This window comes from Tamandua tetradactyla, chromosome 1 (assembly GCF_023851605.1).
Source record: "Tamandua tetradactyla isolate mTamTet1 chromosome 1, mTamTet1.pri, whole genome shotgun sequence".
In the NCBI taxonomy this organism is placed as follows: Eukaryota; Metazoa; Chordata; class Mammalia; order Pilosa; family Myrmecophagidae; genus Tamandua; species Tamandua tetradactyla.
In genome coordinates this window covers 153346570-153358584 of record NC_135327.1, presented here as the reverse complement: position 1 = coordinate 153358584, position 12015 = coordinate 153346570, and the positions used below count along the sequence as shown (strand labels likewise).

General features: G+C 35.3%; 1 protein-coding gene and 1 long non-coding RNA gene across 6 annotated transcripts in view; one reads left to right on the top strand and one right to left on the bottom strand.

Annotated features, from left to right (window-relative positions):
• Nucleotides 1-12015, bottom strand: part of LOC143644274 (uncharacterized) — a 262187-nt gene that overhangs the window by 109094 nt on the left and 141078 nt on the right. The window contains exon 4 of one of the 5 annotated variants that reach the window (XR_013156646.1): nucleotides 5719-6503. The exons of the other annotated variants lie outside the window; for them this stretch is intronic. This is a non-coding gene — a long non-coding RNA (uncharacterized LOC143644274). Of the gene's footprint in view, nucleotides 1-5718; nucleotides 6504-12015 lie in introns of those variants that run through there. 5 annotated transcript variants of the gene reach the window in all.
• Nucleotides 5670-12015, top strand: part of PPP1R3A (protein phosphatase 1 regulatory subunit 3A) — a 37658-nt gene continuing 31312 nt past the window's right edge. The window contains exon 1 of the mRNA XM_077112972.1: nucleotides 5670-6567. Coding sequence (XP_076969087.1) covers nucleotides 5780-6567 — 788 coding nt within the window. The 5' untranslated portion in view covers nucleotides 5670-5779. The remainder of the gene's footprint in view (nucleotides 6568-12015) is intronic.

Here is a 12015-nt window from a genome sequence, read left to right as displayed (position 1 = left end):
ATTCCTGGAGACACACAAACAAGCTACAGTGACTCAGGAAAAAATTGAGGATCTCAACAAACCAATCACAAGTAAAGAGATTCAATCAGTCATCAAAAATCTTCCTACAAAGAAAAGCCCAGAGCCAGATGGCATCACAGGGGAATTTTATCAAACATTCCAGAAAGAACTAACACCAATTCTGCTCAAACTTTTCCAAAAAATTGAAGAAAAAGGAACTCTATCTAGCTCATTTTATGAAGCTAATATCATTTAAATACTAAAACTGGGTAAAGATGCTATAAGAAAGGAAAACTACAGGCCAATCTCCCTAATAAACATAGATGCAAAAATTCTCAATAAATATTAGCAAATTGAATCCAACAACATATTAAAAGAATTATACACCACGACCAAGTGGGGTTTATAACAGGTATGCAAGGATGGTTCAACACAAGAAATCAATTAATGTAATACAGTACATTAACAAATCAAAAAGGAAAAATCACATGATCATCTCAATTGATGCTGAAAAACCATTTGACAAAATTTAGCATCCTTTTCTGATAAAAACACTCCAAAAGATAGGAATCAAAGGTAACTACCTCAATATGATAAAGGAAATAAATGAAAAACTGATAACCATCATCATACTCAATGGAGAGAGACTGAAAGCCTTTCCCCTAAGATCAGATACAAGACAAGGATGCCCACTATCACCACTATTATTCAACATTGTGTTAGAAGTTCTAGCTAGAGCAATCAGGAAGGACAAAAAACTAAAAGGAATCCAAATTGGAAAGGAAGTAGTAAAATTCTCATTATTTGCCAATGACATGATACTATACTTGGAAGATCCTGAGAAATCTACAGAACAGTTACATGAGCTGATAAATTCAGCAAGGTGGCAGGACATAAAATTAATGTGCAAAAATCAGTAACATTTCTATACACATGCAATGACTTAGCTGAAGTTGAGTTAAGGAAAAAATTCCATTCAAAATAACAACTAAAAGAATCAAATACTTAGGAATGAACTGAAATAGGGACATAAAGGACTTGTACACAGAAACTTACATAACATTGCTAAAAGAAATCAAAGGAGATCTAAATAAGTGGAAAGACATTCCCTGTCATGGATGGGAAGGCTAAGTAGAGTTAAGATGTCAATTCTCCTCGAATTGATCTACAGATTCAAAGCAGTACCAATCAAAATTTGGAAAAGCTAACTACCAAATTCATCTGGAAGGGAAAAAGACCCCAAATAGCTAGAAGCATCCTAAAAAAGAATGAAATGGGAGGATTAACACTCCCTGACTTTAAATCCTATTATAAAACCACAGTGGTCAAAACAGCATGGTACTGGCACAAAGATAGAAGCACTGACCAATGGAATTGAATTGAGAGTGTAGAAATAGACCCCCAAATCTATGGTCAACTGATTTTTGACAAGGCCCCCATATCTTCTAAACTGGGACAAAATAGTTTTTTCAATAATTGGGCATGAAAGAACTGGATCTCTATAGCCAAGAAAATGAAAGAGGACCCAATCTTACACCCTACACAAAAATTAACTCAAAGTGGATCAAACACCTAAATATAAGAACTAGCACCGTAAAGCTTCTAGGAGAAAATGTAGGGAAACATCTTCAAGACCTAGTAATAGGAGGTAGCTTCCTAAACTTTACACCCAAAGCACAAGCAACAAAATAAAAACTAGATAAATGGGAACTCCTCAAAATCAAATGCTTCTGCACCTCAAAAGATTTTGTCAAAAAGGTGAAGAGGCAACCAACTCAACGGGAGTAAATATTTGGAAATCACGTATCAGACAAAGTTTTGATGTCCTGTATACAAAGAAATCATATAACTCAACAACAAAACAACAAACAATCCAGTTATAAAATTGCTAAAGATATGAATAGGCATTTGTCTGAAGAGCAAATACAGATGGCTTAAAAGCACATGAAGAAATGCTCATTTTCACTGGCTATAAGGGAAATGCAGGTCAAGACTACAATGAGATAAGAATGGCTGCTATTAAACAATCAGGAAACTTTAAATGTTGGAGAGGATGAGGAGAAACTGGGACACTTATGCACTGCTGTTCAGAATGTACAGTGCTGCAGCCACTATGGAAGACTGTTTGGTGGTTCCTTAGGAAACTAAATATTGAGCTGCCCTATGACACAGCAATAGTACTACTTAGTATAAACCCAGAAGAGCTGAAAGCAGTGACACAAGCAGACATTTGCACACCGATGTTCCCAGCTGCATTATTCACAATCGCCAAAAGATGGAAACAAAGCCAATGCCCGTCAACAGATGAGTGGATCAACAAAATGTTGTATATACATACGATGGAATAGTATGCAGAGTAAGCAAAATAATGTCCTGAAGCACATGACAAGATGGATGAGCCTTGAAGACATAATGCTGAGTGAAATTAGCTGGACACAAAAAGACAGATACTGTACAATTTCACTATTATGACCAGCATAAAGGTATAATCAGAGATTTATTATACAGAAGACAAGCGACTTAGAGATACACAGAAGCTAGAGATTGGTGAACCATTAGCTAATGAGGTTGAATTCCAATGTAAGGGAATAGATAGGAGTGAAGGTGATTCTCTAGTGGGTCTAGAAGTAATATTACCATATTGAAAATCAACAAGATTGAAAGAGGCTGTATAGACCCACGTGTCTGACTCACACTAGCAATATGAATGAGTTCTGGTAAGAATTACTTTAGAGATATGATTCTTGTATAAAGAGTGTTTAAGTCCAGGGTACAGGGGGAAATCTGCTCTTGCATGTTATGAGCTATGCGCAATAGGAAACCATCAGCACTACCACAGAAGAGGTAAACAGTGGGGTAAGGGGCAAGAGTTAAGAGGAGGTTTAGATTTCCTATTTGCTGAGGTTGTGTTGATTGGTTTTCTGTCTCTTGGGAACAATGAAATTGTCTGGACTGAGAATGTTGATGGACTATGGACTTTGGGCCCTCTACATGATATGAATGCCTGTCACTGAAGGATGCACTGATGGAGAAATAGAATGGCGAACGATGGTGTATACTTATGAATGAAGGCTGTGTTGCTACAAAAAGGAACAATGTTGTGACACATGCAACGATGTGAATGAATATGTGGGACATTTGAATGAGACAAAATAAGCCAGAAACAAAAACACAACGATGGTATGGTCACCTTTAGAAAATGCTTATACAAAAACAGGGGCCTAGATTATAAGCTCTTAGAGCAAACACTTTAAGTCCAGAGTGGTAATTATTATTTCTGGATTTTGAAAGGCTGTTTTATATATATAACCTGATATTTAGAGATAAGAATAAAGCTGAACAGGTTGGGGTTAAAGTAATTCAGAATATAGGGGTAAGGAAGACAGTGTCTATATTTCAGAATCATACATACTCTTTGAGACCAATGGAAGAAAAGTTTATTTGATCTGGGAGTGAAATTTTTTGCAGTATATAATTTAATTCAAAGTATCTGTATAGCTTATTTGAACAACTGAAACACAGGGAGCACAGACTGAGAAAGACATCCTTTAATCTTGTATAGATTATTGTAATGCCTGGAAGCATCCTTGAGTATATTACCCAGATAATCAAAAAGTATTGACAAAGTCCCCTGAGGGAGGGGAGAAAGACTATGGAACTATTAAGCCTTACCATCGGGGAATCCCCTGATACTGTGTCAAAGTTTAGGGACACCCAAATCAATAGGCCATGCCCTCGATCATCAGGCTTACTCTTGTGAAGCTTATGTAGGTAGCATAGAAGCTTAGACTACCTACAGGCATGCCTAAGAGTTACAACCTCTGTTGTTGCTCAAATGTGGCCTCAGTTTCTCTAAGCCCAACTCTGTAAGGGAAATCATTGCCCTCCTCCACTACATGGGACATGACATCCAGGGCTGAAAGTCTCCCTGGTGAAGTGGGAGAGGACTCCCAGGGATAAATCCAGACCTGGCACCATGGGATCAACAATTACATCCTGACTAAATGGGGGGAAAGAAGTGTAATTAATCAAGTATCAGTGGCAGAGAGAGTTCAAATACAGTTGAGAGGCTACTCTGGAGGTTGCTCTTATACAAGCTTCAGGTAGACCTTGCTACCTATCATAACCTGCCAATCCCCAACCAGGATCATTCCAGCCAATCCTAAAGAATATCTAGGGCAATTTATAAGATTTCACAAGGGTTCCAGGCACTAGAGGAACTTTCCTGAACTCAATAACCTCCAGGTGGGTTCCTGGTACAGATAAGTCCTGAAACCTAGCCTAGCCTCTCCAGAACATCAATAGTTCCCTCTCCCTACCCCATATCAGTGACAGACCTTTCCAATATAAAAAATTTAGAATTGCCACAGTACAAACACCCCTACAAAGAGGTATGGAAAGATCAAAGGTGATGGTGGAATTATATATAGAAGATAACACTTAACAAATGAATATGAATGCTGAATCATTAAATTGATACCTCTTTTAGTCTCCGGTATTTTAGAGCAGCTAGAAGTAAAAACCTAAAATTGTGAAATTGTAACCCATGTCAAACTCTGAAATATGTTCTACAGCTAATTGTGGTGCTGTGCTTGGAAATTTATAGCTTTTTTTTGTATATATGTTATTTTTCACACAAAAAGAAGGAAATAAAAAAGTCAATTGTGATGATAAAAAGTATTTATGCCCTCTAGCCTCCTATATTCTGGAACAGCTAGAAGGAAAAATATGAGAGGAGAGTATGGTAGCCCACGACCAACTCTTGGATCTATTTTGTAATCACTTTTTGAAGAGTGCTTTGAAAATTATTGCTTTTTTATTTCTTTGTTTTGTTATATTACACAATAAGAAAAGTTTTTTAAAAAGTCTCATGTTATCAACTTCATCTTTGGGAGTATAAGATGGAAATTTACTAAAGAGGAACACTTTATTCTACATAAATGTTTTACTCACTGGCTAGGCTTACCTTTGCCCACTTATATTTTCAAGTCAATAACACATTACTTGCATATATTTCCCTATGGCCTAATTACAATAAACCTACTAATGTTTAAAGTAACAGATTTGACCAGTTCTTTGTTCTATGCTTTGGCTCGGGCTATTTCTTTTACAAGTATCTCCCCAACACTCATGTCCAAATTCTACCTACCCTTCATAATTTATGTCAAATGATAACTTCTCCCTCAGTCTCGTTTCCTTCCTCTGAACTCTTAGCACTTATATTTCATTCTTTTATAGTGTTCATTTTACATTAGTTCCTTGATCAATTATAGCTATTAGGTTCTGGATCTTTTCAGCTCTATACATGTTCTTATCCTCCTGTCTGCTCTTGCATGCTACAATAGATAGATTTAGCTCAAACCACATATTTAGTATTGGAATGCACTTTTGTTTTCTTTTGAATAAATGCTCCAGGTTGTTTTTTTAATTTTTAATATTAATCAATTAAAGTCATATTTTTATTTTAGCATTTCAAAATTTCAAACACCTCAAGAAACAATTGAAAAATGTCTCTTTGGAATTTAGCTCATAAACAAATGCCACTTTAAAAACTGAGAGTTAAATCTGAAACATTACTGGCGAGAGTAACATGGTTGCTATCATATTAAAGGCCTTTGGAGGCAGGCTAGCATAGTTTACACACCACCTGACCTATTTATAGAGCTGACTCCTTTTTGCAATGTCAACAGTAACATTATACTTATTTTAACCCTCAGTATCTCAAATATCAGCCTCTACTAGTTGTACAGTTCCCTCTTATTTGATATCAGAAAGCCCAATGGAGCCTTCTGAAGAACCTAGTCAGATTAGCAAAGATAACTCTTTAGAAGTTCCTAATTTGCCTGTTTCCCTTTCCGAAGATGAAGAAGTTAAAACTACCTTCAAACCTGGTTTCTCGCCTCAGCTTAGTAGGCGAGGTTCTGATTCTTGTGAAGACATGTACCTGGACACCCCATCTTCAGGTACAAGAAGAGTTTCATTTGCTGACACCCTTGGATTCAATCTTGTGTCTGTTAAAGAATTTGACTGCTGGGATTTACCGGGCATTTCAACTAATTTTGATTTAGGGAAAGATGTTTTCCACAAAGAAGAATATATTTTATCTCAACTATTTGACTTGCCTTCTACAAAAGAAGATCTTATGCAACAGCTTCAAGTACAGAAAGCAATGCTGGAGTCAACTGAGTTTCTTCCCGGGTCTACAACTATGAAGGGCATTATTCGAGTTCTGAATATTTCTTTTGAGAAGTTGGTATATGTGAGAATGTCCTTAGATGACTGGCAGACGCATTATGACATTTTAGCAGAATATGTTCCTAATTCATGTGATGGTGAAACTGACCAATTCTCCTTTAAGATTTCTTTGGTTCCTCCTTATCAAAAAGACGGTGGCAGAATTGAGTTTTGTATACGTTATGAAACTTCTGTTGGTACATTTTGGTCAAATAATAACGGCATAAATTATACGTTGGTTTGCCAAAAGAAAGAACAAGAGCTGGAACCTGTAAAACAACGGGAAGAAGCATCTAATAGACAAATAAAAGGCTGCTTAAAGGTAAAATCAAGGTGAGGATATATCTTATATTTTTTACTATTCATAATCTTAAAGCTTTTTAATGTTATTTTTTATTTCATATGTTCCAAGAAGTAGCTATTGTGTTTAAAAATACAGTGATTGTTATGTATAAAACAATGGTGCCAGGCTTTAACAAGGTCAATGTTATTCAGTTAATAGTACTGGGTTAACTCTTCTCTTAAATGTAAGGATAAAATATGGGTATAACGTAAGAAATGGGAAGGAATGCAATGTGTATATTATTTGCCTAATGAATTATGTTACTTTACCTCAAACCACGCCATTTATATTCTTCATGTAAAAACTATTTTTTAACTTAAAATATTTTTATTTTCAGTATTATTAAATGTCTATGCTCTTCTTCAAAATGTTTCAGATTAATAGAGAAATGCTGTCTCAAGTGCTCAGAATACCTAGTGCTCAGAAATTTGTACACTTACCCCAAAAACTGCAACAAATTTCTTAATGATTGATTGTCATACAGGGATATTTTGAATGATAAATATTAAATCTTAAGAACTAAGACTTTAATGATAAACTAATAGAAAGGCATTGTGTTTGAGTTATGTATGAATTACATGTAAAATTTCATAATTATAACCAAATGTAATATTATGAGCAGAATAAAAAAAAATGACCCAAATAGAAATACACTATTTAGCTATATAGATCAGAGAATTGGGTTGTGACCCCTCATTAGCAACCTTGCTCTCCTGTTAATATGAGAAATAAAGAAACATGGTTGAGCTCTCTCTATAGTGCGTAATGGGCTAATTTCTATGACCCTAAGTTATTAGATAAAACATTCAGGAAGAAAAAGACCTCTTCTGTTTCTCATAGTATCCCAGTGGGGAAGTTCCCATTGTTCTACCAGCTAATGTCATAAATTTTTATTGAATTCTGCTTAGAATCTGGGTGTCATACAGTACCCCTTCTTCTTCTGCTTCTTCTTTTTAACCCTATTACACTAGAATCTTTTACCAGATTCTCTGGGTTTAGGGATTGTTCCTAAAACAAATGGTATGATGTTGGGACAATTTCAACCTCTCTGTGCCTTAATGCCTTCATCTATTATACTTGGATAAATAACACCCACTAAATTTGTTATTCCAATTCATCAGTGCACTAAACACACTATATAGGTAGAAGCATTAAAACATGTATTTCTAGTTTTGTTATCATTTAAAGTCATTTGAAAGACTGGCTTAATTAGCTTTGTGAAGTATGTCAACATTCTTAGCCCAAATAAAATTTCCTCAGACTTTAATTGATGATATTAAGAAAGATAATATAATCATTATCACTATATATGCTAAAATAATAATATATGTTTATAAAAATTTCAAGCTACATATTAGCTATATAGACTAAATAAGTTCGCCATTATTTAACACAATTAATTTATACATCTAAGCATAAACACAGCAAATACTTTACAAATGAAGTAATCATCAGTGACTATTAAACATGCTGCAACATTATAAGCTAAAAAAAGTAAAGCTTAGGAAAGACAGCCTTATTGTCAAAAGGATTATGAGAGAAGTGATGTTTTATTCAGTGGATTTTTCTGCAAGTTAAAGGAGCAGCTTTAAAAGTATAAGCAATGCAGGCTGAACTCTGGTCTAGATAGGGAATTCCTTTTATAGAACAAACTTGATACTAGGATTAGAGCATGGACATGATAGGCCTCATCTTTTACCCCAGTCATGATATCGTTGGAACATCTCCTAGTGTAAGATATGTATGACTATATATATCCATACACACATTTGTATTCAGAACAATAATTATCGGATTCATAGCGGGCACCATTCAAGTTTTAATATTGCTTAGGGGAAAAACCTGAGAAGAACGAAACCACAAAATGGTCTAAAGGCCTGTAAAGTTTTCTAATGAGTTATAAAAATGGAAAAAATCTCTCTCCTTCAAAACCACAAATATATTTTCCGCACTTCTATAACTTACAAATGACCAGCATAATTAAAACCACATTTTGAAAAAAAAATTTGCCTATGGAGGAGGCTTTTTGTGCTGAGTTTCAGTCCAACATGAATTTTTACATCTGATTTATACACCACTCAAAATGGAGTGTATAAAGGAAATCCTGACAGATCCTTAGAACACCATGTGCCATAATACAATATTTATACAGCTTTTCCATAATATAATTTATATGCAATGGGGTTTCAAATATTCCTAAAACTCGCACAAGAGAGCATTATCAAATTTCTAAATGAATATTGCAGTTGGATTTCATTGTGAAGAATTTGGCTAGGGAAAAATAGTCCAACTTATTAGTGTTCTTTTTACAAAATGTGTACTTGGCTAAAATAAAAATGAACTAATATTTATTTAAACAAAAATTATAGCTTCTAAAATATGCTCCTCTCCCAAATAGTTATAGAGTCCACATGGGTCTTTCTTGAGCATTTCTACAATCCCTTGTCACATAGTTTGGAGGTCATATCATCTAGAAGATAAATATAGAGGAAAAATTATGTGAATTTTTGCTTCATGCATGCAAGTAGAAAAATAATAATGTATAATATTAGTCAAAGTCAAAAAATGAAAATTAGGCAGTCCTAGTGTAGGGAGTAACAACTTGAATTCATCCTAATATCAAAGTTAATTTCTTATAGGGTCTCTGAGATCATGTCTCAGGAATGGGTCAAAAACCTCTTCTAAAAATAGAGAACGAATGGTGGCACCATATGTAGTAAGGCACGATTTCTATGTCAATAACCAACTGAAGTACTGTTTTCTCTAAGGAGATTTTTTTTCAGGTCAGTTTTCACATCTGCATAGCAGAGTGGACCATCTATTTTTGTTGTTGTTGTTGTTGATGCTGTCTAGTCTATCCACTTTGGACAGAAAGAAGTAGCTAATGGAATATAAAAGTAGAGTTTGTAGCTCATGGGCTTGTGACCAAGAGTGACCCAAAGTTATTTAATTGCACTGACAAGAATATATCATGAGATATTTGTTATCACATATGTGGCACTGGTGTACATGCTAACAAAAAAGTAAAGATGTCTGATCTATATCCCATGGTTTTTATTTAAAAGAATGAGATGGCTTTAAATTACTTTAAATGTATATAGATGAATAAGATAAAATTGGAATGCAGAAGCAATATAACCTCAAATTTAAAATAAGCTTCCGAATTATATATACCTGAGTTTGATATATCTACCACATATCAACTGTATGACCTTGGGCAAGGCAAGCTTGGTTTCCTCATGCTTCATGAGATTTACCTGAAATAATATATTTAAACTTTCAGCAAAGTGTTTGACACATGGTAAGTACTCAGTAATGTTGACTGCTGTAAAAAGACCAGGCTAACCCTAGTTTTAGGTGGATCTGAAAAAGTACAGCAAGGTTCAACCATTCCCCAATGTCCCAAGCATTACTTTGTCTCTTGCAGGATTTAAATCAACAAGCAAAAGTAACTGAATTACACATTTTTTTAAAATGTGTGTCATTTAATTATTGGAACATCTTAAAGCTGGAAAAGATTTTACTAACTATTAAAATGTCTACATCTAATAGATGAGAAAATGGAAGCCCAGAGTGGAAGTGAGGGTGGAGGGCATTAATTTTGGTGGTGTCCAGACATGTGTATTAATCTCAGTAAAATGTGTATTTATTATCCACATGACTGTGGACATATTACTTTACTCTCAAATCCTCAGTTTATTCATCTGGTAAAATAGAGTTAATGATGCCTGATAGTGTGGTGATTAAATTAAACCAAAATATTATCTTTTTAAAGCTAATAGATGCTGGGCAAGAAAATCATCAAAAGCCAACTACCAAAATTATTATCATCATCATTATCAAATCTTGTTCATTTAACTGGTTTCCGCATTTCTGGACTTTCATTATTTCCTCTACCATCACAGGTTTCATTGTTCAGTTTCCAAAATTCATTCAACAAAGGTTCATTGAGGTTCTGTGTGTCAGGTGTTACGTTAGGCACTGGCATTCAACTGAGACACATGGCTGGAAACCCAACCCTGTAAAGATAAGGAGAAGCCTCAAGGGAAAAGGGCTCACAGTGATGGAAAGTGCCAGAATTAGAGAGAGAGAGAGAGAACACCAAAACAAAGCTTGAATTCTTCAGAAGAACAATGGAAATCATGGATAAATATGAAATAACAACTGTTTACAATACATTTTAGGTTTTCTAGAAAATGTGATCTCTAACTGACTTTGGATGCTGGCTAAAGGAGTGCCTTTCTCAGCCCTCTTATTTTCTTTCCCACCAGCTGTGAAATGTATGTTCTGAACTTTTGGGTAAATAACTTGACTTCATCTGGTTTTGTATTTTATTAAATGAAACTATTAAGTAATTTTAAGTAAAGAAACAAAATGATATAGGTGTTTGATGGTATTTACATTTTGGCCAGGTGCATGCAAATAAATTCCTGAAAGATTTTAATGTCAAAAGAGAAAATTGATTAGTCCATTTTTGCTTTTTTACCTGAGGGTAAGAAGAACCAGGCACATTCAGGAATGGAAAAGAAAAATCCTTTCTAAAGCATGATTTTAAGAATACAGAATTTAGCTTTCAGGGTGGTAAAATCATCAAATTGAGGCCAAGAAAAGCAGTGAAAATGGGGCATAAGATATTGCCATGTTGCCTGTTCCAATCAGAACCACTGAATTGTGACATTTCCTTAATTTACACTTACAGTATAATCTGAGGTCCTGGAAAGATTGCAAAGTGGTGCAAACAGCTCCACGAGGCCTTTGGGACTTAATGTATTCCATAACTAACTAAAGTCTGCACTAATTGTGGAAGCTAGGTCTGTTTAAGGGGAGGGACCTCTGGCAAGGTCATATGGAAACATAAAACAGCTGCACAGGCCTGTCAAGGGGGTTATTTGGAAGCTGGTTGACAGCCAGGAGCCAGCTAGCTTAAACTCTCCTTGGAGATCCACCAGGGTTTCATGGCGTCTTGGTTTCCTGGAGCTTCAGACCTCTCTGAGCATAAACTTTTTCAAGTAGTTTTGAACCTTTGCTGAGAGAAGAAGATCAAGAGGGGATCTTATCATTCAGAATTTCTCTCAAGCTCTCGCTGAAAGGGATAGCTATGATGGCCTGCCTGAAACGCATCATCTGGAATCATAATGAGATGAATTTCCCCACCTGAAGCCCACCTGCAGCCTGTAAAAGTAGGGTGGGGTCTGGTCTCAAGAATTCTGAGCCAGAAGAGCTCCAGGCAAAAAAAAAAAAAAAATGATGGCACCACTGGGATGTGGTGTTACATGGCTTTTGACCTTTTTTGAATCCTGATAACTCTTCTCTTGTCCTTTTCTTAAATATTTACTTTCTTATCCCAACAGGAATAACATAGGGGAAGTGATATCTCAGATACCTGAGATAGGCTTAATTGAACATTACAATGCCAAACTAAAAGATCCTGTGTGTTC